This window comes from Callorhinchus milii, unplaced genomic scaffold (genome assembly GCF_018977255.1).
Source record: "Callorhinchus milii isolate IMCB2004 unplaced genomic scaffold, IMCB_Cmil_1.0 Scaffold1, whole genome shotgun sequence".
Lineage (NCBI taxonomy): Eukaryota > Metazoa > Chordata > Chondrichthyes > Chimaeriformes > Callorhinchidae > Callorhinchus > Callorhinchus milii.
In genome coordinates, this window is record NW_024704742.1 from 103,137,863 (window position 1) to 103,165,798 (window position 27,936).

A 27,936-nucleotide genomic window follows, 5' to 3' on the forward strand; every position below is an offset into this window, starting at 1 on the left:
CCGCTTCAACCGTTCCTTTGGCCACCCTCCTAGCCTCTCTGCCCTCCACTCTTCCTGATCCCAACACTCCCCCTTCCCTCCCCCCACCCATCCCCGCTGCTCTGGTTCTAGTCCCTGACTGTTCAACACCTTGGGACATCCTCCCAACATGAAATACACTTTACAAATGTAATTTTGTATTGTATTGTATTTCAGGGCAATCACAATGCCTGCCTTGTGTGGGCTTCGATAAGTTCTCTCTCACAAATCACTCTTTGGGGTCTCAATTGCTGTCTGAAGGATTTATAAATCTGGAATGTACCTCACCCCAACTCATTCAAACTCTACTCAGATGTCAATCCTATCTGATCTCCAACCAGGCATCGGAAGCCTTAGGCTCCATGATATAAAAAAGCAGGAAAAATGGCCAATTTTCTAGTCACCAGGTCACTGTTATAGTCACTTCCTACATGTTGCAGTGTTCGTGCAGGCTTCCCATGCCCCTATTATTTAATGGAACCCGCCCTAGAATCAGAAGAAGTGGGAGAGGAATGGAACCACAGAAGTGGGGTGGGGAAATCACAGAAATGCGTGGAGTATTTGAAAGTTAGAGCAAGGATCTTAGAGTAAATTTGCTGGGGGATAGGAAGCCATTTGAATCGGGTTAGGAAGGGGTGATAGGCTCACAAACCTTCTTTTGGGAAAGGATATGGTCTGTAGAGTTTTGGATGATCTGCAGCTTGTAGTGGGTTGAGCTAGGAAGAACACTGATGAGAAATTGGAGAAGTTAAATCTGGAGATGACAAAGGAGTGGATGAAGATTTTGGCCATATTAATGTTAAGATAACGGTAGAGGTGGGGGATATTGCGGAGATGGTAGAAAGAGACTTGGTCAAGGTCTAGATGGAAGGCTTAAATATGCACCGGCAAGACATGTACTGAAATATGGATATGAAATACAGATGACTTAAACAGGAAGGTCAGATTTTATGTAGCCCGTATACAGTTAAAGGTGTTAGTTTGTGGATTAATAAAGTGCCCTGCAATTCTGTAGAAAATATTTTATTAGGCATATTTGTAGAGCTCAGTTGTGGTTTACTTGTAACACAATTAGCAACGTTTTCAGAGGAAGTAATTGCCTATTATCTGTTCTGTGATTCAGCCGTGGAAGTCACACTGTAAAACACATTATGCAAAGTTGCCCAGAAATTTTTGTGTCGTGATGCAGCCACTCACTCTAAAGTGGCTTAATTGCCAGCATTTCTATTCAGTATGTTCTCCACTCCTCTACAGGCAGTTGTTTGTGTGTCTGATGCATATGGATGTGTACTTACTGATATACAAAGCATGACTGCCTACATATAATGAACCACAGCATTAATCACGGATTGTGTACATTCTTCACAAACATTAAACACAAATTCATTATTCCTTTTCTTTCATAATAATAATAATAATAATAATAATCCTTGCATTTGATATAGCGCTTTTCACGTCAGGAGGACGTCCCAAAGCGCTTCACAGAACACACTGTAAAGTGAATTGACTGTATATTTGTGGGCGAACAATCTCGTTGACAATAATCAGAATCTTAGTTTTGTGTGCTTTATGCAGTACGTTTTTGGATGTATTGTACAATTCTTTGCTATCAATATGCAATATACTATCGGTGGCCATGTCTTCAGCCACTACACTCCAAAACTCTGGAACTCTCACTCAATCCCTCAGCCTTGCCTCCTCCCTCCCTACTTTCAAATCCCACCTAAAGACCTTCCTTTTTTGATTGTGCTTGAGGTCACCTACCCCCTCCCTCTCCCCCTGTCACACTCTACCACTGACACTACCCCACGTGAAGGGAGCTACATAAATGCAAGTTGTTGTTGTAGGAGGGGTGGAGTACAAATACCAACACAGACTAGTTGAATTGAATGGCCTGTTTCCATACCTTACCACTCTATGTAACTCTATGTAGGAATAATATCCAACAATTTCATGGGGAAAATGCCCAGGATGTGCTATACCAAATGCAAGGATAATTATTATTTATATTTATCTTACACAAAGTAATCCTGGAAGTGGTACTAGTCTTTACTCTGCATTGTTTGGTGCTGTTTCAGAAAGCGCATTGACTGAATAGAAAGGAACATAACTTTCAGGAGTTTACTGAGATTTAGTGGAGCTCCGTGGTTACTGTTTACCTAGCAGTAAGTTGGAACCTGGGTTGTTCAAATTTTTAAAAAAATATATAGTGATAATTTTGTCACTCAATGCATGACTGTTTGTGGGACACTGCTGTGTGCAATAGGCTACCGCATTTCACCCACAAAATATACAGTCAATTCACTTTACAGTATATTCAGTGAAGCGCTTTTAGACGTCTCGAAGACGTGATAATATCACGTCTATATCAAATGCAAGGATTATTATTATTATTCATCCACTCAGACTTCAGTATCCCTGTGAATTAAGGAGGCTCAATTTCCAGAAAGATGTACCAAAGTATTCCTTAAGGTCTAACATTGAGGTTAGGAATAAAAATTGTACAGCAAGGTACATTCAAACTACTTCAAACTTAAATTTTCTTCACTGCTGCTGGAGGCTGTTCTTTATACGCCTGAGACGAAAGCTCTGCTCTGACAGGTCTCTTGCTCACATGTTTAGCATGGCGATGTCCATCAGCAATTCTTGGTGTCCTAGTCTATAATCTACCATCAAAAATAGAATTTATTTGCCCTTCCCACTTCCTTGAATTTAATGTGTTTTCCAGCAACTGAGATTAAGTGTGGAATTACTCTTCAAATGCTATGAAAGGTGACTAACCTACCCCAGAGCTCTCTATGATAGGGTCCCGCACCAGACTGCATGACCCTATCACCCTTATCCTCACCTGGCTCCACTGGCTGCCTGTCACTCAGAGGATACATTTCAAGATCCTGGTCCTAACATTCAAAGCCCTCCACAGCCTTGTTTCTCCCTACCTCTGTGACCTCCATCCCACAGTCCCTCCGCCTCGCCCCCTTCCTTGCCTATTTCAAGACCCATTTAAGGACCCTCCTCATTGACCATGCCTTTGGTCACCGTCCTATCCCCACTGTCCCCACCCTCCACCCCTCCTGATCCCAACCACCAGCTCGGGTGCGGATCCCTGACTTTGGGACATCCTCTTGAGGTGAAAGGCGCTATACAAGTATAATTTGTTATTATTGTTGTATATTTACCTTGATCTCATTTTAGTTGAGGCAGGATCATCACTAATTCAGGTTCGATTTGGACATTACCTCAATCCATCTTAGAGGATATTGTGAACAAATTTCTAAAATGTAAACCAAGGCACTAAAAGTCTCCTTTTCAAAATGAAAGATGTTTTCCACTTCCAGTCCTGTTTTATGATATGGTTGCATTTGTAACTGTAGCTCGTAGGGTTTTCAATATGTTTTAATCACAGATTTGTGGGAAAGCAAACTTGATCTATCTTGACCCTCCCACTCACCCAACCCCCCCCATCCCCCCCACCCCCCCATCCTGCTAATTGAGATTCAGACAAAGGTGGTGACCCTGATTTGAGAAGCAAACCCCATGTATTAATGAAATCCAACTTTGCCCATTCATACACTACATTTAAAAGAGGAGATTGCAATGCACAGAGTTACCAACAGGCAGAAGATGGAGACAAACTTATAGTTAATAGTCTGTACAGTGGGTTTGGTGCATGCTGAGCTTCACACAATCACGAGAAAAGTTTGAGTGAAGAAGGCGAAGGAAAGCCTTTCAGCCCATTTAATCTCATCCTTTCAGAATGCCAAATCTACCATCTTCTTGTTACACCAATCTGTTTCTTACATGCATTTTATGTTGTGACATACAAAAGAGACACTCTCTAGGTTCCCTCAGGAACAAATGAAGAACAAGATCAGGACAGAACGCATATCAGGAACTTGAGTACAGAACAGGCTGGACTCAAATATAATGGTGGGGGAGCGCTGCAATGTTGGAATTGCTGTCCTTCGTATGAGACGTTAAACCGAGGTCCCATCTGCCTGTTCAGGTGGATGTTAAAGATCCTGTGACACTATTCAATAAAGGAAGCAAGTGTCTCTTGGCCAACAATCCCCTAAATAAATTCTGTTTGTGGAATATTGCTATGTGCAAACGGGCTGTCGTAAATGTCTGCAAGTCACTACACTTGTAAAATTCTGTTAAACATGGCAAGGTAAGATGTTTAATTCTGTTTGGAGTCCTGTAGCTCAGTGGTTAGAGCACTCGCTTTGCAAGCGAGAGACCTGAGTTCAATTCCAGGCAGAGGGCGAAACCTTGGGCAAGTTTCCTTACTCCACACAGAGCCTAATAATAATCCCTCCAAAACAAAACAATATTAAATTGGTCATTTCAATCTACGACTGTTTGTGGGACATTGCTGTGCGCAATTGGCTGCCGCGTTCGCCCACAAATGTACAGTCAATTCACTTTACAGTGTGTTCTGTGAAGCGCTTTGGGACGTCCTCCCGACGTGAAAAGCGCTATATCAAATGCAAGGATTATTATTATTATTATTATTATTACATGAAAGGCTCTATATCATAGAATCATAGAATGTTACGGCACAGAAGGAGGCCATTCAGCCCATCGAGTCTGTGCCGGCCCTTTGACAGAGCAACTGACTTTTATTAACCCCACTCACCAGCTTTCTCCCCATAACCCTGCAAACCTGTCTTCTCCAGATACCTATCCAGTTCTCTCTTAAAAGCTGTTATTGAATCGGACTTCACTGCCCTTTCAGGCAGATCATTCCAAATTCTAACAACTCGCTGAGTGAAAAAAATTCTTCTAACCTCCCCTCTGCTTCTTTTGGTAGATATTTTAAGACTGTGACCACGAGTCACAGACACACCTACCAGCGGAAACAGCTTTTCCCTATCTCGCCTGTTGAAACCTTGCAAATCAAATGCAATGATTATTTTATTTATTCTAACATAAATTCACAATACAGGAAGATGTTTAAAGAGAAATTCTTGCCTTTGTGTTGCCTATTTGCTTTTTATCACACAGTGGTCATGTACCATTAGAATGTAGATGGAAGTGAAATATTGGAAATTGAATGCTTGACGGTAATTGAAGAAATAATTCATTGCCGTGGAGTATTATTGACATTTTATCTGAGGAATGAAAAATTTAATTGTAGTGCAGACTCACTTCAGGACATGTACAGAGCTGATATGGAATGGTTGCTCAACAAAGACAAAAATAAAAAAAGAGGGGAGTTGAAACCAAATATCTCAACAATATATTGCTTTCAACAAGGCTATAAAGCACTCTAACAAATAACAATGACATTGCCAGACTGTGATACTTGGTAAATTTTAAAATGCTGCCAAACTGCATGCAAAACTAACTCCTTTTGGACAAGTTTTTTGTACCTGAATATCTTATTATTATTTAGTTTTCTACATCTGACAGGATTGATTACCTATTTTCATTAATACACACCATAATTAAATGCTATCTTATGTTTTAAAGTTGGTGCCAGACTGCTCTTTTATAATGCTCTAATAATTATAATCCTAATATTTGGTATAGCACCTTTCAACATTGGCGGACGGCCATCAGCCATTCTGCACCCACCCTCTGGAACTCCATCCCACAGTCCTTCCACCTCACCCCCTCCCATGACCCATCACAAGACCCTCCTCTTTGACATTGCCTTTGATCACCCTCCTTCCCCCCCTGCCTTTCACGTTCCGTAATCCCGACCCCCGGCTCGGGTCCGAAACACTGACTGTCCAGCGCCTTGGGACATCCTCCCGACATGAAAGGTGCTATACAAATGTAATTTTGTTGTTGTTGTTTCACATTAGGAAGATGTTTCAAAGCCTTTCAGGATACTGTAATGTATCTACCATCTTCTTGTTACACCATTGCTAATGTATAGTGACTGTATGTTTTGGAGGAAAATGAGACAAACCAATTTGTGCCAGCAATATCCCAGCCCAAAACAGGCATGAACTGAATGACCAATTTTATTTGGGGGATTCTTGGTCAGGACACCGGGAAATGGGAGTTGGGACTTGTTGGGGATGGACATGGCACTAAAATCTGAATTACAGTCAAACCTGTTTTTAGCAGCCACTCAGAGGACTGGACCAAAGTAGCCTTTTGTAAGGATGGTGTAAGATTCTGTAATTAATGTGTTAAATAATATGTCAAATTATATTTGTAATGTTTATATTTTTGAGATATATGATCAATCTCATATGATGGGAGTTGGTTGTGATTAGCTTTGCAGAAGAAACAAAAGACTGTTTATAAACAACAAACTGTTCTCAGGTCTTATCAGTCATTTTCTCATGGAAAAATGGTCTGCAGTCGGAGAGAAATCCTATTGTAACTTTTTACAAAGAAACCATCTTGCAAAAGACAATAAGTGAAAGGTCATCTAACGATCTGTATAAATGGAGATCGATTCGCAAAGAGAATCAGAAGAAAGAATTGAGGAAGAAGAAGAGTGATCAAATTGGACGAGCCAATAATAGAATTGGACATGCTATTAAATTCACTTGGAACCTGGCAGCTGAAAAAAGAATGCCCACTGGTTGCATTAGACAGATAGTTGCTGAAGAGAAGTAGTTTATTATTATTATTATGAAAAATCAGTCGGGAAAAATCAGTCGGGACCAGGGTGGTTGTTGACAGCAGGTGGTCGCTGAATATAGATGGAATCCTTTAACAGGTTTGACTGTATTTGCATTCAGCTCCTGATAATGGGTAGAGATAATTCAAGTTTGACAAGCAATGAGAATCTAATTAATATCTTCAAATTGATAGGCTACACAGCTTTAACTGGTTACATTCCTGGTTCAGTGGATAGTACTCTCGCCTTTGTCCGAAGGCTACAGATTCAAGCTCGCATCAGGACTTTGAACCCATGATCTAGGCTAATACTCTAATACATTGTGGGGGAGCACTGCATTGTTCGAAGTGTCGTTCCTTGACTGAGACACTAAACCGAGCTCTTGTGGACTCACCCATAGCCACCTGGGGCATTCCAGGTGTACAACGTTTTCTGTTAAGTCAAATCCCAAACTATCTTGTTGTAACACCTATGGTTTATAGAGTGTATGTCTTTGGGGTTCAGAGGTCCTGGGCATGCAGCAGAATAGTTTCCTTTAGCCCATTTGTGAAGTCCAGGATCAAGCTGTGAGGTGGATTTGAGGTAAAAGGGTAAAGTGGCTGCAGGGAGAGAGCTCTGGCCTTCACTGATCTGCTGCTCAGCACCCTAAAGCAGAATACTCTTCTTGGCAAGCTGCTCGCATCAGAACTCAGAATAGCCAGTTGGTTTTGACCTGGTACATGGCAGTGAAGGAACCTGTACAATATCAATGCAGCTGGCATTATTCACCAGTGTGAGCTGGAATAATGCCTCTTTCATTGTCCTTTCCTGTGAAATGTTCCTACTTTCAGTGTCTACCACTGACAGACATGAAATTTGGAAATTGCTGTTTAAGGGGAAATCATGTGTCCTGGGCACTTTGTTCTACTGTACATTAGAGCACTGATGTCATGCATCACCATTTTATTTCAGTAGTGCCCTGAAATTGTTCTCTTCCTTTTCTCTCCTGTTCCTCCTTTCCTGAAAATGGCAGCAGTCCTCCACTAACTTGTACAAGTGGCCATTCATGGGTGAGTCAAGATGGTGAACGTCAGTTGGTTGTTTAATTGTGGGGGTCATTACATCCAAGTCCACCTCTGTCCTTAGCTGGCAGGAACATATGGGTATTTTCATAGAGGTGTCTGACAGCTGATCAGCATGAATCTGAACTGTTTCATTTTTGTTTTTCTCCCTGGCCCAGGGATGTTTAAGTCCTTGTGCAACTTGGCTGAGTTTGTTTTCTTGTGGCTTAGAACGACACCACAAGTTTGGCCTAAGCCTAAGATATCTTGGCAGGTAATGGGTGATTGTGCAACAAGAACATTAACATATAGTACATTTTATGTAGGATAGAGAGAGACTTGAAGCACTTACAAAGCACAGTGAATTATATTGGAATTTTCCAGATGTTTGATATTTAATGATCATCAAGTCACAACAAGGGCCGAGGTATCAAGTTTAGCGAGGGAATGATAAACAACACGTTTAGATTCATGCAGATAGGTACATCTTGAAGAATTGATTTTCACTTTTTATTTTCAGAAACAGAATGAATGTGTTGGTGGGAAAGGGAATGTGGAAGGGGATTTACTGGCTTCTGTGAGAATTTTATAAAACACTTGAGTTCTGTAGCTCAGTGGTTAGAGCACTCGCCTATAGCACGCAGCAGGGCAAAACCTTGGGCAAGTTTCTTTACTCCACATGCCTGATAGTAATCCCTCAAGAAAAAAAAACAATAATAATAAAAAAAATTGGTCACTTCAATCCACGACAGCTTGTCGGACACCGCTGTGCTCAATTGGCTGCCACATTTCACACACAAATGTACAGTCAGTTCACTTTACAGTATATTCTATGAAGGCTTTGAGACATCTCGACGATGTGAAAAACGCTATATCAAATGCAACGATTATTATTATTATAACACTTGAATCGTACAGAGCCTTGGGACGTGTAAGGTGCTATATAAATGCAATTTGTTTTTGTTGTTAACAGATAATAGCAATTAAGTGAAGGAATGCATTGTGCCTTGTGAAATCAAAACTCAACGAACCTTGAATTTTAAGTATGGTTGACCAGACTTTGCCTCATCCTATTGGAACCATTCTTAAATCTCCTTGCATGTCAATGAAATATAGATTTGGATTTGATAGTCCAAAGGCTCACATAACTTGCATTCCTTGAATGTTGGTTGAATTGCAATGTGACTAGCCTCTAGAATCTGCATCACTAGGGCAATGGAGCAAGGAGAAATGAGTGGATATGAACTCCATGTCAGGTTGCATTATTGCTTGATCCTTGTGTTCATGGTGCCTGAATCCTTTATTCTTTTCTGAACACTTCAAGGGAACAGTTAATGATTGGTCTTAAAAGCTGCTTAGAACCTTTGATTTTACTGGTGTCTGAACATACAGGGTATAATGGAATGAATATCCTTAAGGTTTTTGACAATAAGCTATTCACCTGTTCTCAAAAACTCTGAACTTAAAGATATTCCTGTAACAAATCACTGTGTGTTTCTGGATCATATTAGGAATGTAATAATGCTTAATTTTATATCTTCAATCGTATGTGGAAACTGATGGACTGTGCTGTGATAGGGAGCTTTGGGTAATAAGAGTGAAAGCAATTGGCCATTACCTTGTGTTTTTATTTACCTTTTAGTTCCGTTTCCAGCACAAGGCCTTGCATGTTCATATATTCCAACCACATTCAGTTTAGAGCTGTGTGATGTTACTTGCGTTATATAAACGTCCACTGTCATCACCATCCTTATTTTAGCCTTGCTTCTGTTTAAGGAGAAGAATCTGCACTGGAAGAAATAGGCCAGCACATCTAGGTAATTATATTCATTGACTAGAGTGATTAAAATCAGCAAGGGAAGAACGGTAATTGGAAAAAATGTGTAACTGACAGTTTGGCTGACTATGTGTTGAATTTGCAAAATCATAATGAAGCATAAACACCTTAAAAGCCTGTGATAATTGGAAATTATAGTTTTGAAACCTATCAAATAAATCATTTTTGTTTATGTGAGAATTTCAGCACTGTTTTGGTTAGTTATTTCATCTATGAATCCTACTGTTGATCAGGTGGAAAATCTCTCACTGTTTGGCCATTTATGCAATTCTACCACTGCTTGTGAAATGTCAGTTACTTACACTGTGAGCAGTAGTTCTGATATTTACTTTGCTATTACGGAAATTACAGTTTAAATATTTGCAAATTAAGTACTTTAGGTCCCAGGAAGTGCTTGATGTATCAATGCATGCTTTGTGCTCTTTCCCTCATTTCCCAGTTTTATGAACCAGTTTTATGGTATGTTGATTTTGGACTAAATTAGATTTGTTCCACGTCACTGGAATGGGGTTATATCATTTGTGAGTGTTTTGTTGACTGTGTTTGTTGAACTGTGCAGTCGTACTTGCCTGTAGCAAGCATGTGTGGGCTGCTGGAATGATGCATTTTCAGGTCCGATCACATGCAACATCTGTTCACATGTTGGTGTAATTGAGGCGTAAGATTTGATCATTTAAAAAGTGAGTAAAGTGCACTCATCATTTAAAATGTAATCAAACACAACAGTAAAGTCAAGTTGACTCAAGCCTCACTACAGTGCAACTTATCAATCGCTAAAATCGTTACTTGAACTTTTTTTAAAAAATTCAAGTGGAGTAATAAATTAAAATTTCCACAAACAAAGTAGTTATCTTTTACATTGTGGGGAGCAAAAATACTTTCCAGATTATATTCCTCTAAACACACTCTCAAAATGCTTGATCACTTTCGCCCACAAAATATACAGTCAATTCACTTTACAGTATGTTCTGTGAAGCGCTTTGAGATGTTTCGAACACGTGACAAGATGCTATATCAATTGCAAGGATTATTATTTTTTCTAAACAAACTAAACTAAAAGATTCATGCTTGAATGGATAGAGAGAGGACCGCAGGTCAGAACCAATTCAGAGAAACCAGCCAGTAATTTTATCAATCCCAGTTTCCGATCCTCCTTCAAGGCTAATTTGCAGTGATCGATTTTAATTTAATTCAGTTTGCTTTACAGTGACCGGCTATCATTGTGGAACCCCAATAGTGGAGTTTCATTGTAACTTGGACTTTCAAAGCTGCGAGCCAGAAGTCCAGCATGGCGCAGCTTCATGGACATAGAGTAGTAAATTTATGGAACAGGCTCCTAGGGAGATGGCAGACACAGAAAGTGTTGATTCTTTCAAAATCGAATTACATTTTTTTGAGGAAATAATATCTTGGGTTATAGCACAAAGTTTGGGACATGAAATGTGCATGAGATTGCCAGAGTGGTGGATAGCAAACTAGATGGACCTTGGTCTTCTTTCACCTAGCAATTCTTATGTTCTTACGTTATTAAGAATCATATTTGAGAAGCACCGGGTGAAATTTGGTCTTCAACACAGTCAGGTGGGTTCAGTATGATAAATATTGCATGCATTGCTAAATTGACCCTAAAATGAGCTAGACCCTCCCTTATTTAAAAAAAAGCAGTGGTGATGTAACACTGTTAAATGTAATGACACTCTCTTGACATACCAGTTTGATTTACAGTTTTTCCAGCACACCCAACGTACACTGACCCGCAAGGCATCACTGATTCATTCCTTCTCAGTGGCAAATTTAGGTAATCCCACTGCTACTTTTTCTGACATTGACTAATTTGGGGCAGGACAGAGATTAAACCTGTGGTTTAGTTGATTTTTACAGCTCAGTCCCAGTCCATGCAATTCCCTACTGAGCCTTGGGGGAAAGTGCATTAAATAGGCCAGTCGGAGCTGCAGAATAGATGGCTGGTTGTGGAGGCCAACATGACATGTGAAAGCCCTCAAGTGAATTAACGTCTAAAATTGGCTTTTTTGCTTGAAAAATATCACGATGCAGTTTAAGTTCAAAATATTATTTTGCACAACTTTTTTGGCACCTCGCAGTGAGTATTAGAATTGCACTTTGTTATGTGTATCAATTGAGAACAAATGCTTTCTTTGATCCTCTAAAGTAGAATATAGAAGTGAACCATAGTTTTTTTTCCTGCCTTGTTTCACTTTCTACCCTCCTTCCCCAGCCTTCTGCCATTCTCAAGTGAAAGGGCAGACAGATAATACGCTTCCAAACCACGCCAATACTGTAACTGACAGATGATTAAGTATGTAAGAACAGACTGGCAGGGACGTTTTCCCTTTTCAGTGGGAAGCCTGTGTCTCCAGGTAGTGTTTTCAGCAGCCGGTCTGAGATTAAAAACTCATCATTTAGGGTTTCACAGGTACAAAACCACATCCTGTCACACCATGCTGTAGCTTCTTGAAACATTAGTAATTTCTCCAGCCTGTCATGCTGCTGGCTTTAGGCATGTTTTTCCACAATCTGAATCATATTTTTTCACACAACATTAATTCTTAAACCTAACCTTGATTTTTGTTCACAGAGACACAAAATTAGTGCCAGGGGCTGAAGCCATTCGGAATATTGTTTTTTTCGGAACATTGACTAAGAACCAAAGGAAGACTGCTGACAGATTGGATGAATGAACCTTGTTCCCAAAATAATGCGGCTCACAGGAATGCCGATTGGCACAATTTCATACATTGACACTGAGTTATCAGCAGCCATAAAACTGAAGCCATCCAGTTGGAGGTTGACTAAATGGAATATAAGAATAGCTAGTTTTGCAGTTGTAAGAATGGTAATAAATACCACAGTTACATTTCAATATTGTATTCCGCGATTTGTATTGTTCAGATAGTGATCATGAAATAAAACTTTTACTGCACTTTTTGTGGATATAGCAGGCCAAATTTCAACAACTGTGGTTCCCTTTTACCTGCATGTTACATGTTATCACGCACTGAGCAACAAATAGTACCCTTATCACCCTGTCACTAATAATCCGAAGACCTAAACTAATCAACAACAAGTTACATTTATATAGCATCTTTCATATCTGTAGGACATCGCAAAGTCAAAATGGGTCTTGCATCCTAACAGGAAAGTCGGTGGTGGGTTTGTCTTGTTTGTAAAGATATCCTTGCAGGACTATCACATTAATTGATAGTAATTCAGCTTAATTTTATTTCTATTTATTTGGGTGTTCTAAGGTACAAGCTGCAAATGCAGAAACATGAGTACACCAGCTGGCAGGCTAAAAATTTGTAAAAAAAAATCTTAAGCAGAATCAAAGACGTTTTAATAAAGTTTAAAAAATACGACGTAATATTTTAGAGAACTCCCAAAATAACAAGAGAAGGGAAAAATATATTTACTATGACTTGCTACATTCAAGCCTGCCATTTAAAATTCAGATGCTGCTGCACACACTGAGCATGATAAGCTCTTGCTTGATACTAAGATTCATTGCCAGCAATAGAACAGCTTAAAAATAGTTAACGTGAAGCTCCAGGTTTTAATCCTGGCTGTTCCCACAGCCTCTAACATGGCATGGAGATTTATCTCAGCTTTGTTAGATATGATGAGCTCCACTGTTTAATCCTACCTAGCCATATATTGGATCTTGTGTATTTGAGGTGTATATGCTGCAACCAGTGACAGCTTCCGCTTTGTTTCTGATTTGTTTCATTACAAAGTCTCATTCTGTTTTTGTATTCTCTACCACTTTGCCTATCGGTATCATTTGCAAGCTGATTTGCTCTATACAAATGAAAATACAGAGCATAGGTTTGTAAACATCTTTTGTTCCAATCCCAACACATGATATTGTTCTTTATATTTTCTAAGTAATGACCAGTGTTGTGAAGGGGAGAGAACACTATTTAAAGGTTTTGAATTAGTATGATTTTTGGTTTTACTAAATGGAAACTCTTGTTTATAAGCAGCAAACACAATGCTGCCTTGCGAAACATAATTGTGGAGCAATTGAAACTGCTGTCTTAATACCTGTTATGCTTTGTGGGTGAAGTGGATCAAAACAGTTTTGCTTTTAAGTTAGTGTAAAAACTGTTAAAGATCTTGAGCTACTCCTTTCCAGGACTCCTTGGCTCCCGTCAATGTCTTCACTCCCACAAATCTAAACTCCTCAAGCTCCCTGGGCTCTCCCTCAGACTCACCAAACCAGCGCGCAACTTAGGCATCTGGTTCAGCCCCAGCTGTCCTTCTTCCCCCACGTCCAGTCCCTGAATAGGATTGCCTTCTTCCAACCTCTGCCACATTGCCCGCCTCCGACCGTACTTTATCCCAAATGCAGTTGAAACTCTTGTACATGTGTTTGCCACCTCCCGCCTGGATTACTCAAATACATTCCTCACAGGTCTCTCCAGTTCCACTATACAAAAACTCCAGCTCATTCAGTTTTGGCTCCCCATCACCGAATGGATCGACACAAGATCCTCACTCTCGTGTTCAAATCCATTCACTCCCTGGCACATCCCTGCCTTTCTGACCTCCTCACTCCCCAGTTTCCGCTTGATTGGCACTGGCTTCCTGCTCATCCCTTGCACCCTCCGCCCTACCATCAGAGGTCATGCTTTCAGCCACTGCACTACACAAAACTCTGGAACCCCTCCAATCCCTCCGCTTTCCCCCCTTCTCTCCCCTCTTTCAAGTCCCGCCTGAAGTCAGGCTGGGAGTCAGGCTCCGCCACTGTTAAGCGCTCTTGAGACATTACCCTGTGTGGAGGGTGCTATGTAAGTGCAAGTTGTTGTCGTTTATATGATAAGTTACGTTTTTTTTTCATCCCCTGATTTAACTCATAAATTATTACAAAAATGTTTCTGCTCCTTGAGTAGTTATGGAAGAGTGTATTGAATATTCTGATAGTTTCAAAAGAAAATCCAATATTAAATTGCAAGTTGTGTCAGCCTGGCTTAGTTGGTAGCACTATCACCTCTGAGTCAGAAGGGACTTGGGACCTGGAATCACATAGTTCTAAGCTATGAGCTATCTCAACGAGGTAATAAGGCTATATCAATTGCAAGGATTATTATTATTATTATTTAGCAATCGCGTAGTCTCCAAAGAATAAGCTATTGAATCCAGTTATTGATGCTTTTATATTGCAGCACTGTATAAGTGGAGGTGAGCATGAACTGTGCATTACTACAGCTACAGCTTTCTCCCCTGAGTCTGTTTCTTTCATCCATTTTTACGGTGTCATTGAATAAGTGACATCACACACGATATAATCTTTTGACACTGAAATAACATTAGCAAAGGCCGGGAGATGTACCTGTGTACCTGACTATGTGTGTGAGTGTCCTCATCCTCACCTACAAGGCCATTACCATCGGTGGCCGGGCCTCTCAGCCCCTAGGCTCTGGAACTCCATCCCCCAGTGCCTTCGCCGCCTCCTCCCTTTCCTCCTTCAAGGCCGGTCTCGAGACCTTTCTCTTTGACTGTGCCTTCAGCTCCCCTCTCGACTCACTACCCCCTCCTCGCTCCCTCCCTTCCCTCCCCTCACCCTGACCATTTCCCCTCTGCTCGAGTCCTGACCCAACTGTACAGCGCCTTGGGACGTCCTCCCGACGTGAAAAGCGCTCTATAAATGGAATCTTGTTGTTGTTGTTGTTGACTATGTTTGTTTTAGTTTGTTGGATGCTCGCAACTTTGGAGGCAATGAGAGATCCCCAAAGGGTCGAGGGCAGCTTGCACTAGGAAATTCTTATTGGTTTCATCATTGCCATAGCAGATAATAGTTCATAAAACAGCCATTGCAGCCTCAGAAGCAATGATTTATGTTGGTGTTTTAAGATGTTGCTCCTTTTTTCATCTCACCACATAAATAACGTAATTTGCGTTAAGTCTACGTTCTTTTATGTGGCAGACAAAACACTAACTATAGGCAGAAGCCTTCTCTGCTCATGTCGTGTTTGGTCAGGTGTGCCTCTGGTGTAAACATGGTATGCATTGGGGTCTTTGATGTGCATCCTGGATTTCTGCCTAACTGATTATTATTGAGCCAATAACATTTATACAATAATAATCCTTGCATTTGATATGGCGTCTTATCACATCTTCGAAATGTCCCATAGCGATTCACAGAGTATACTGTAAAGTGAATTGTCTGTATATTTTGTCTACGAAAGTAACCTTCGAGGCTCCTGCAAGTGGTTTCTACAATTCCATCGCATCCTACCTCTGTTACAATGCAGGACACAGCCTCATATAAAGAGTGATTGGAAAGGTTTTTTTTAGAAGAGGGAAAGCTCTGCATTATTTTTTGCACGCCTACATGATTGTGTCGACAGAACATTTTTAAGCATCCGCTTTTTACAAAAAATAGTGCAATATGCTGTATGGATTTTGTTGTAAAGGTTTTAAATCTCCATGTAAAAGCTCCTCAAAAGTGTTTTGTTTGCTGTGACTAGCTTAGGTATGTAGACCAGGAAGGTGACCAGTGTGAGTCCTGGTCATTGCTGAATTAGCTGGTTAGGATTTGAGATCAGCCTGCAGAGACCAGCCAGGGTTGCGGCTCTAATCTCTATTCAACAACCGCTGGGAGATATGAATCTATGGACCTCAGAGTGAGGAGAAGAACTATCTGACTGCAAACTCTGAAATAAGCTATCTGACACTCAATATCAATTTGTAAATTCTCACACGTAAAGACGTGAGAAAGTGGAGGTCAACTGGCATCTGCGGAACAGAACAGCAATGGAGGAAATGTGGAAAATGGAAGCTGAGGGCAAAATCCCTGCAGAAAAACATTGGAGTCGTTTAGTCATTGTTCGTTTGTAATACTGTTCTCTGCTTCTCTAATAACTCCATTAGAGGTCAAGAGATGAGTCTGAATATTGGGCAACTCTGCTCCCTATTCATTGGTTCTGCTGAATATTATTTCGGTGGAAGAGATTGCTAAAATAATGTCCTAATGTTTTGAACATTCACAGAGGTTTACAATGTTTACATCAGCATAATCGAGTCTGGTTGCTCTGGCACCACAACATTATTCTGGAGTCAGATCTTCTGTCTGCAAAAGTAACGGAAGATTGAACTCCAAGTAGGTTTTCCCCAAATTTGGCAGCAGAAAAATCATTTTACATACCAAGTTACCTCATGAGATGAACACATAATGTTAAAGTAATATAAAATGCTCCTAGTTGTTACTGTCGCTTTTGATTTGAAAATGATAAGAAAAAACACAATTGAAAAAGGCAGATGACTCTCAGTGGATTAATAAGTTTGTAAATGCAACTCTTGTAAACATATTTCTTAAGACATCATCTTAACAAATTGCATTTCAAAATAATTTAAAATGCACCACAATCACTCTTCAAATATAAAAGAAAAAAGAGGTGATAAATGCAATGCGTCTCGTTGTGAGTAGATTTGCCTTAAATCCATGCGTCATTAATCTGAGTAGATGGAAATGATCTGTAATGACGACTTAGGCCAGTAATTGAACTGGGTCTAGTTTTATATAATCTATCTAAGGCGGAGAAAGAAGGGGGATTAACTCAAGAAAGCTCAATAGGCAAGATAGAAAAGGATTTTTTTTAAAAAGTTACATTTTCTTTCATCGCTTAGCAATTAATAATAAATAGTAATCCTTGTAGTTGATATAGCGCCTTTCACGTGATAAAGCGCTTCACAGGATTTTATTGTAAAGTGTAGTGATTGCTTTTTGTAGGCAAGCAAGGCAGTCAATTTGTGCACAGCATTGACCCACAAACGACCATGAAGTGAATGACAATTTATATGGGGGATTGTTGGCCAGGACACCGGGAAAAACTTCCTGCTCTTTTCGAATAGTGCTAAAGGATCTTTTAGGTCCACCCTGAACAGGTAAACAGGGCCTCGGTTTAATGTTTCATCCGAAGCACAGCACTTCCGACAATGCAGCACACCCACAGAACTGCATGGAATGTCAGTTTAGACCATGTGAGTTCTAAGTCCTGAACTTGTATAGTCATAGTTTGAAGCCACAACCTTCTGACTCAGGTGAAAGTGCTACCAACAGAGCCAGGCTGCAATTTTCTCCATCCCCCTCTTCTGAAGACTATCTCACTTCTTTTTCCTTTGTGTTACAGCTCTGTATGTGCTGTCTGCCCTCTGGATTTATCAGTAGGTGGCCCATAAGTTATGTTTGTTTACATGGTAAATGCCTTATTAAAGATTTTCCTTTCTGTTTTTTCAGTCCTACGACAATGGGCTTGCCCAGGGAGCTGGACTGGAATCACATGGTAAGCATGATTTTTGCAATTCAAAAATTCTTAATTGGAAGTGGTTTATATCAGCACATTTGTTTCTCTGTCATGTTGCAAATGATTGTTGCTCTCACATACACGTATGTAAATCTTATTTCCTGTAAATGGAGTAGGTTTAAAAGCAGTGTCCTGGTGCAGTGTAGTATCTTACCAATGCACTTGTGCCATGAAATGGCAGTATAGCTTTTAACTCCAGATGCTCTGTTTTCTGGCTGGCAGAAAAGTACAACAACAACAAGATTCCATTTATAGAGCGCCTTTCATGTCGGGAGGACGTCCCAAGGCGCTGTACAGTTGGGTCAGGACCCGAGCGGGGGGAAATGGTCAGGGTGAGGGGAGGGAAGGGAGGGAGCGAGGAGGGGGTAGAGAGTCGAGAGGGGAGCTGAAGACACGGTCAAAGAGAAAGGTCTTGAGACCGGCCTTGAAGGAGGAAAGGGAGGAAGCGGCGAAGGCACTGGGGGATAGAGTTCCAGAGCCTGGGGCTGAGAGGCTGAAGGCCCGACCACCGATGGTAGGGCGGTTGGGGCGGGGGATGTGGAGCAGACCGGAGCCAGAGGAACGGAGGGTACGGGCAGGTAGGTAGGGGGATAGTAGGTTGGAGAGGTAGGAGGGAGCAAGGCCGTGAATGGCCTTGTAGGTGAGGATGAGGATCTTGAAATCAATCCTCTGGGGGATGGGGAGCCAGTGGAGGCGAGCGAGGGTGGGAGTGATGTGGTCCCGAAGCCTGGTGCGGGACAGTACACGAGCTGCAGAGTTCTAAGTAGGCACTGAATAGATGAAAGATTCTTCTCTGTATGGGTTGATGACTTAACTGATAGTTAGTTAATCGGCTGCCTGTCTTCTGCTGCAGTGTCAGAGATGGGATGGCTGAGATTAAGAACCTCGCCATGCTGGGAAACCTCCCGCTGAATCCACTGATTTTTTTAAGGAGGGAGGAAGCATGAAGACGAGGCTGGGCATATGAGACCAATTGATCTGGAAACGCATGTGATACCTAATCATGGAGTACCATTGATGGTGGTCTTGCCTCCTGTTTTTTTTTAAAGCCCCATAATCTTAGTTTTTTACTCTTGTACCAAAAGTCAAAGATACAGCACAGTGGAAACTCACTGTTAAGGGGCAGTCGTTATTTTATTTGAAAATAAAGGGCCTTTTTTGCCCTTAGTGAACTGCCTTGTTTGGTAAATTAGGAATTTTGGCCACAATCAGTTTCAAATTTTAAAAAAAGCAGGCTATGAAAAGTGGCCTGGTTTGTGATTTACAATGATCACTGAAATGTCCATAGAAGTGAGGTTTAACTATAGCTCATAGTCCATCATAAAGATAGTTACATCTCCTAGCTTGTAATGGTCAGATTGTCACAGTGTAAGTGGCTCCTTGATGGCTCAGATATGAAAGCTAATGCTTTGTATGAAACAGCCATAAAGATCGAATAGATCTCTTGATTCGATCCTGTTGAGGATTTTAAAAGTTTGAGTTTAAAAGCACTACAAGTAGCTTCAAAGTACCTGAATTAGGGGAGAATAGTAATCACTGTCCAGTGATCTTAGCTGATAAGAGCATGTTTGTATATTTCAGCTGCAGTTACCTTTCCACCTGCCACACACACTCACACACACATGCACAAATAGCATTTCAAGTTTCACACTGTATAATAATAATAATCCTTGCATTTGATATAGCGCTTTTCACGTCAGGAGGACATCCCAAAGCGCTTCACAAAACACACACTGTAAAGTGAATTGACTGTATATTTGTGGGCAAATTTGTATCCCAAAACATTGAGAGCAGAAGGAGAATGAAAAAGACTATTGTTGAACCTTATTAATAGGACATAAGGCCCCATTGAAATAAAGTGGGTAACAGAATCCAATGGGTAACAGAATCCATTGGAATACAGGTGGACTAAATTTTTGTAATACTTAAATAATATAGTAATAATCCTTGCATTTGATAAAGCGCTTTTCACGTCTTCTAGACATCTCAAAGCGCTTCACAGAATATACTGTAAAGTTATTTGAATGTATTTATGGGCGAAACGAGGCAGCCAATTGAGTAACCAAATTATTATTTTTTGTGAACCTTATGTGATATGTGAAAGCCAGCACTTCAAATTAATAAATGAAATAATGCCATTCAAAGCATTATTTTCCCTTTGCATTTATCTAGTTTGGCATCAATACTTTTCTGTCATGTGTACACGGGTAAGACCTTGCAGAGCTATTCTAATCAATTCATAATCGTATGTAAATAATTTCCCATTGTAGTTCTCCTTTTCCTCAATCAGACTTTGGGATTTGATTTTCAGGTTTTGCAAAAGTGAATGCAGCAGGTGCCTAGATGGGTCTCAGGCTAGCCACTGGAACTGCTCCTTTCTTATTTCTGACTTCATGAAGTCAGTTTGTGGCCAAAAAGACATCTCAACAGTTTCAGGTTCCTGAAGGATTTGCAGTTTGTTACTCTCACAAATCATCAGCCTTTCTTAGGATTTTGCCACATATTGGAAGATTTAGTTATGTTGAGAAATTGCTTATCCTAGTTACAAATAGTTTTTTAATTGTGCCTTGGGACGTGCTCCTGATGTGAAAAGCGCTATCCAAATGTAATTTGTTGTTGTTGTTGACAGGTGGATCCACATTCTGTGCCATTGCCTCTATCTGTCTGATGGGGAAGTTGCAAGAGGTCTTCTCCGAAAAGGAGCTAAATAGAATAAGACGGTGGTGCATAATGAGGCAACAGAACGGTTTCCATGGTAGACCCAATAAACCTGTAGACACCTGTTATTCATTCTGGGTCGGTGCAACCCTAAAGGTAATTTTACAAAATTCAGACATAAATTGCCATGTGTATGTTTTTCATATACTAAACTTTTTTTTTAACAACCATCCTGCTTTGCAGATTATTGTGATTGATTTTTCCTGTTTACATCAACACACATTATAATAATTCTTGCATTTGATATAGCGCTTTTCACGTCTTCTCGACATCTCAAAGAGTTTCACAGAATAATAATAATCCTTGCATTTGATATAGCGCTTTTCACGTCGGGAGGACGTCCTAAAGCGCTTCACAGAACACACTATAAAGTGAATTGACTGTATATTTGTGGGTGAAATGCGGCAGCCAATTGCGTACAGCAGTGTCCCACAAACAGTCGTAGATTGAATGACCAATTTATTATTTTTTCTTGAGGGATTATTATCAGGCGTGTGGAGTAAGGAAACTTGCCCAAGGTTTCGCCCTGCCGGGAATCGAACCCAGGTCTCTCGCTTGCAAGGCGAGTGCTCTAACCACTGAGCTACAGGACTCCGTGTGTTACTATTGACAGACTAGAAATGGATGCATTTCTCACAGAAATGCTCTCAATGGCCTATTAATGATTTGATATTTTATTCATTTAAAAGGTAGTTGAGATATGAATGTGGAGGAACATATTTTGTTCAGTTCTATTTTTGTCTCCACTAAATGGAGTGAGTGTTTCTCTTCCCCCTCCCCCATTTTGTGGTAGAAAAAATAGAACAAAAAATAAAATGGGTAATTGCAGTAATCAATACATACACAGTACTGTCCCATAAAGCAGTCATGAAATATTGGGGATTGTTGGCCAGGACACCAGGAACAACTACCTTTTCTTTTTGAATAGTATCACCTGAATAGGAAGACAGCACCTCAGTTTTAACGTCTCACCTAAAAGACGTCACCTCTGACATTGCAGCACACCCACATTGGAGTGTCAGCCTAAATTAAGTTTGAAGTTAAAGTATTTATATATTACGAGCTGTACCCATTGCAGCTTCGCTTGCAACCAAAGGATCCAATATGGAATGCAGATTGACACACGGCCAGACATTTTGTCTTTATCTATACTCAGCTGGGAGGACTCAGTGGGAGGACTCCTTCAATATATTTCCTCTCACAGTGTCTCTGTCTCTCTCTCAGTCTCTGTGTCTCTCTCTCAGTCTCTCTCTCAGTCTCTCTCACTATCTCAGTCTCTCTCAGTCTTTCTCTCTGTCTGTCCCAGATGGGAGGATTTTAGTTCCCATGACAACCAGAAAAAAGTGCCATACATTTGCAGCAGAATATAGATGTATTTATCTGATCAGTGTGCGCTTTCCTCTGTCGCTACCTAGTTCCAGAATATGATGCATAGCTCACACTTTGAGACTTAATAGCTCATCAACGATAGGAGATACCCCCACCCCCCAAAAAACAAATATTCCCAGGACGCTGCCAGATTTATACTTTCCTATGAAGTATAAATCATGTCTCTACATCAATCGGTTATTGCGTGATTATCAGATACACTGACACACGGACAGACACTTTGTCTTTATTAGTAAAGATAACAGTTTAACATTTAAATGAGACTGGAGTTTCCTTTCTAAACCCAGTCCTTGAGAGGGAGCAAGGCAGTTTTCTTCAGTTAAAATCTAGTGCTTAAAATCTTTTTCTTCTGTGACTTTGATATTAACGCACATTTTTCAGTGATTAACAATTATTGAGAAAATAAATATCCTTGTTTCCTTCAGTTGTAATTTCATATGATGTAAATCATTTGCTATAAATATGATGTGGATATATGATGGGAAAGATCATGATTTGATCCGAGTCTGATAACATTATGATCCAATAATGTTTTGATCCAAAAGCTCAGTGAGTTAAAATGTGGTTTGTAAATACTATACCAACAAAAACAAAATTAAACTTAATTTCAGTTTGGTGAGGGAAGGGAATATTTGGAATAGCCAAACTATAGCAACTACCAATGATCACTGCACGAGCCCAATACTCGTGGTACTTTCATTGGATTATTGTTTCTTTTGCCCTGAATTCTGGTACTTTGGCGTAGCTTAAGAATGCAATGGTGGTTTAATGCTAATCTTAAATGCTATGAGCACCTGAGCGAAAAGGTAGTAAAGCTGATGTTATTTAGAGTCTAAAGCAATACGTTACCTGTGGGTTCTAACGTATCTTACACATTTGTCCATGATAGAAACATTCCGGACACTAAGCAAAGCCATCAGAGCGCCAAATGGAATGTGTAGAAATTAGGAAGTTCACAAGGAAGTGTGTATGTATGCCTGGCTAAGTTTTTAACATTCTCCCTCTGCGTAGTAGGTTGTGGGATCAAGTCCCACATCAAGACTTTGAGCTCATAGTCGAGGCTGAAACTGCATTGCAGTGCTAGGGGGCATTTCATTGTGAAAGATACCCTCTGATGTTAAACTAAGGTCCTTGATATCATGTCTGCCTGTTCAGGTGGATGTTATAAATCTTCAAAAAAAAGAGAATTTCTCCTGGTGCCTGGCCAACAATCTCCCAGATAAAAAAAATTGGTTGTTCACTTCATGGCTGTTTGTGGAACGTTGCTGGGCACAAATTGGCTGACGCATATGCCTACAAATACAAAGTCACTACACTTTACAGAAAGACTGAAGCGCTTTGAGACATTTCAATGCAATAAGGTGCTATCTCAAAATCAACAATGATTATTATAACCCAATGAGATATTCCGGCTACATTGTTGTAAATGCAAACGTGATCATTTACTTCCAGCCTATGTGGCAGGTATTTTGGCTTCTGCTTGGAGAATGTCCTGTGAAGTCTCAATCCATGGATAGTTCCTGAAAGTCAAGATGTTTATTTATTACAATATTAAAATTGTCCAAATAAAATTGGTTACTTACAGCATGGCTGTTTGTGGAACATTGTACGAAATTGGCTGCCACAGTCACCCACAAAATAGTCATACCATTTGACATTATATCCTGTGAGGTACTTTAAGACATGTTGATGACATGATAAAGTGCTATATCAAATGCAAGGATTATTATTCTATTATATTAATGTCCTCTTGGAATTTGATTTTGATTCTGAAACAAACAGGTGTGAGGTCTGTTTGAGTGCAAGGTTTTGTGTGATTTTAAGTTTCTTATAGATGTTACTTTGTTGCCCTCCTTTTTGTCATTTAACGAATTCTACAAGATACTGAATGACTAGCATCATATTCAGCTTGGCTTGTGGAAAAGGAAGTTCTTAGATCCAATCCATCATTTGTGTCAAAACCTTTTTCCAGGTTTCACTCGTCTTGGAAAATGTTAGTGCTGAAGTATCATTTACCATCTCATATTTCTTTCATGGAAAGAAAGCACCATTTAGTCGTTTATATTAAAGTTTTAGGTTTCTATGTCCAAGAAAGAAATTGCATTTTAATAGTGTCTTATCGGGTCAAAACATCAAAAGACACTTTATAGGTAATTACTGTTAAGCACAGTGACCATTTTTGTAAGCAAATTCAGCAGGTATTTTGCACAAAGTAAGATCCCACAAATGGCTTGAGGTGAATGACTAATTGTATTTGGAGAATAATAATAATAATAATAATAATAATAATCCTTGCATTTGATATAGCGCTTTTCACGTCAGGAGGACGTCCCAAAGCGCTTCACAGAACACACTGTAAAGTGAATTGACTGTATATTTGTGGGCGAACGCGGCAGCCAATTGCGCACAGCAATGTCCACAAACAGTCGTAGATTGAAAATGACCAATTTAATTATTGTTTTTAGTTTTGGAGGGATTATTATTAGGCGTGTGGAGTAAGGAAACTTGGCCAAGGTTTCGCCCTGCCTGGAATTGAACTCAGGTCTCTCGCTTACAAAGCGAGTGCTCTAACCACTGAGCTACAGGACTCCACAATTCAGGACTCCACCCTCTACAGGACTCAACAGAATTGTTGCTCAGGACACTGGGAGAAACTCTTATATTTTTAAATACTGCCATAGGATCTTTTACCTCAAGAACAGGCAATATCCCTGACATTGTAGCACTCCCTCACTCAGTAATGCACTGGAGTGTCAGCCAAGACTGTGAGGTTGGAGTTTCAATGTGGAGCTTCAACCCACAACTTCCTGACCCAAGTGAGTCAGAATGACACCTAGACAAAAGAATAAATAAAAGTAGAAAATGGAAGAATAAATAATAATAATAATAATCCTTGCATTTGATAATAATAATAATAATAATCCTTGCATTTGATATAGCGCTTTTCACGTCGGGAGGACGTCCCAAAGCGCTTCACTGAACACACTGTAAAAGACAAAAGTGAAAGAAATCAAATCAATACTTGATATAGCCACAACAGATAGATTTACTTGCACTTTTCTAGTCCAGATAAGTGAGATCAAGTAGATCAAGTTAGGCCATGGAAAAAGAACATATGTGGAGTCCTGTAGCTCAGTGGTTAGAGCGCAAGCGAGAGACCTGGGTTTGATTCCCGACAGGGCGAACGTTGGGCAAGTTTTCTTACTCCACACGCCTCTGTTTACCTAGCAGTAAGTAGGAACCCGGTTGTTAGTCAATTGTTGGGTCGCTTCTCTGGAGGTAATAATTCCTTCAAAACAAATAATAATAAATATTTTGCCTACAAAATATACAGTCAATTCACTTTACTGTTTATTCTGTGAAGCACTTTGAGACATCTTGAAGATGTGAGAAGGCTCTATATCAAATGCAAGGATTGTTATTATATTATTATCTTTTTTGTGTGTTGCAGCTTCTACAGATTTTTCAGTATACGAATTTTGAGAAAAATCGAAACTACATTTTGTCAACTCAAGACCGTTTAGTGGGAGGATTTGCAAAATGGCCGGATAGTCATCCAGGTAACAAAGGACTGCCATTTATACCAAAAGAATTTCAATAATTGATTATGTATTGAAAAAAAGACTTGTAATAGGGCCATTATACAAATTCACATCATAATAAAGAACTTATGGCTCACTCAGTAAGTATATTTTCACTGATCCCTATTTCATCCCAGCAACTGTTTTTCATCCTGTAGCAAATTCTGATGCATGCAATAAATTGATGTATGAGTTGTGGAGCTGAGATTGCAACAACAACAAATTAGCAGAAGGAACGGACAGGTTGGTAGGGGTTAGGAGGTCACAGAGGTAAGGAAGAGTGAGGCCATGAGAGGACCAAGATCTTGAACTATTCTCCAAGTGATGGAGAGCCAGTGGAGTTGGGGGAGGCTGGGGGTGATAGGGTTATGGAGCCTGGTGTGGGAGAGGACACAGGCTGCAGAGTTCTGGATGATCTGCAGCATGTGGAGGGAGGAGTTGGGGAGGCTGACAAGCAGGGAATTTTTGTGTAGTCGAGCCTGGATGTGATGAATGCGTGATGAAGGTCTCAGCAGCCTGCGGTTTGAGACATTGGTGGAACCGGGCAATGTTGCAGAAGGGGGGAAAGGCGGAGCGGGTCATAGTATGGATGTGGGGGACGAAGGACAGTTGAGGGTCAAACAGGATACTGAGGTTCCGTATTGGCTCCTTTAGGTGTAGACAAGACCTGGCACTCTTGTCTCAGACTAGCTTTTGACCAATTTCAGATGTTGCTCAATTTTGAACATGCAAGTAAATGGTTAGATTTATCCTGTTGACTCTGTCACAGATCTCTTATTTGTAAACCGGAGATGTGAAGCTTCAGAACCGGGTAATAAATAATGCAGTAAGCCAAGGCTTGCGTGTTGCATGACTTAGAAAAGTAATTTTGTGGTAAAGCTCCATTTTCCTGTAAAGGAAAAAAATGCCTTAATAACAGAGTGAGTAAATGACAAACATTAACATTTGCATTGTGGTGTGCTGCAAAGGCAACAACTATGTGGGTTCAGACAAAAAATTTAATTTCACTCAAAGTTCACATCATCATCAAACCATGATGTACTTCAAAGAATATTGACTCGGGTTCTAAAACTTTTCAATATCTATTCTCGGAAAGTAAAGTCTGCTGAAGTGAGTTATATTTTTGTGTCAGCAATATTGAATTAGTGATACTCCAATAGTGATACTGAGGGCTGGTTAATTTGTGCTCCTCTCTTGACACATGTCAAGTCGGATTGGTATTATTTTTAGAATATTGGCGCATGAACTTTTATTCAATCCTTATTTATTGTTTTGTGCCTTTTGATTACCCCCTGATATTTTGCCATTGTTGGCAAACCTGACTCCTCCACAGTAAATGCATAACCCAACATGTTCCTGAGCCAAAATTAAAACAGATATTACTGGAAGCACTCAGTGGTCAGGCAGCATCTATAGAGAGAGAAAAGTGAGTTAAAGTTTCAGGTCAATGACCTTTCAGTTCTGATGAAAGGTCATTGTTTTCATTTATATTTCAGATTTTCAGTAACTAGTATTTTGCCTTGTGTTCCTGAGCCATGCTGATTAAAGGATTTTAGGTTTGATTTGAAATCACTGAAGATAACTGATCTTAGCTAGGTTGCAATAAGGATGTTACAGGTAACCCTCAGCATGCCATTGCCTGAGGGAGATAAAACTACACCAGGGTTCCTGTTTCTGTCTGTTATCTAGTGGCTCTCATTTGTGAATCTCAAGTGAAGACAATCTGTCTCTACTGCAATACGCGATCAAATAGCTGGGGTTGGCAACTTTAGAAGAGGGGGATAAAAATATTTTCTTTCCATGATAACCGCATTGGGCTACTTCAGAGTATTTGTCAGATTGAACAAGACTAGTATTCAGTTTTAAGCCTTTTTTTTCATAAAAATGTATAATCCCTTCCCTCAAAACCTGCTGCTAATTCTGAATGTGATCTGTCTGTTTCAGATGCTCTACATGCATACTTCGGAGTTTGCGGCCTTTCCTTGATTGGGGAGTCTGGTGTTTGCAAAGTACACCCTGCCTTGAACATGAGTATTAGGGCTTTTCAACATCTTCAGCACCTGCACCAGACAGCAGAAGCAGACGGATTGGAGCAGCATTCAGAATCTGTGCCTTACTGCACATGACAAACATAGCAGCAGAAATGTAAAACTGAACCTAGGTAAAATACTATAGCCCAAGGAAAAAGCCATGTTATTAGGAAAAGGTCTTGCTTGAATGCTGGAGTTTAATATTAAAAAGACAGCAGTATAGAATGTTCCTTTTAAAGATTATTGGTCAGTTACTAGACCATTCGCTGTTCGATCTGAATTCTGGTAATACATTGAAGAAGTGTTTTAAGTGAATGGATGTTTGTCTATATTCATTAGGAAATAATTTATACTAATTTTCTAACGATTTTGAGCATTTAATAAATAAAACACATCTACCTGTGACTGTCTTA

At 40.1% G+C, this 27,936-nt stretch overlaps 1 protein-coding gene and 2 non-coding genes across 3 annotated transcripts; 1 reads left to right on the forward strand and 2 right to left on the reverse strand.

The window, feature by feature from the left end:
• The first annotated feature begins 4,181 nt into the window (after window positions 1-4,181).
• Window positions 4,182-27,936, forward strand: pggt1b (protein geranylgeranyltransferase type I, beta subunit). The gene is made up of 6 exons (XM_042346942.1): window positions 4,182-4,189; window positions 7,617-7,653; window positions 17,739-17,784; window positions 20,435-20,619; window positions 25,364-25,472; window positions 27,438-27,936. Exons 1-6 carry the CDS (start codon window positions 4,182-4,184, stop codon window positions 27,617-27,619), a joined length of 567 nt encoding a protein of 188 aa, XP_042202876.1. The 3' UTR covers window positions 27,620-27,936.
• Window positions 21,045-21,116, reverse strand: trnaa-ugc. The gene has a single exon. It is a non-coding gene; the product is annotated as a tRNA-Ala (tRNA).
• Window positions 24,430-24,501, reverse strand: trnat-ugu. Its single transcript has one exon. It is a non-coding gene; the product is annotated as a tRNA-Thr (tRNA).

What these genes read in the sequence shown, in the direction of transcription:
- pggt1b (XM_042346942.1), top strand. An exon ending in GGGTCGGTGCAACCCTAAAG is followed by an intron (nt 20,620 to 25,363) that starts GTAATTTTACAA and finishes TGTGTGTTGCAG; the next exon opens with CTTCTACAGATTTTTCAGTA. An exon ending in ATGGCCGGATAGTCATCCAG is followed by an intron (nt 25,473 to 27,437) that starts GTAACAAAGGAC and finishes TGTCTGTTTCAG; the next exon opens with ATGCTCTACATGCATACTTC.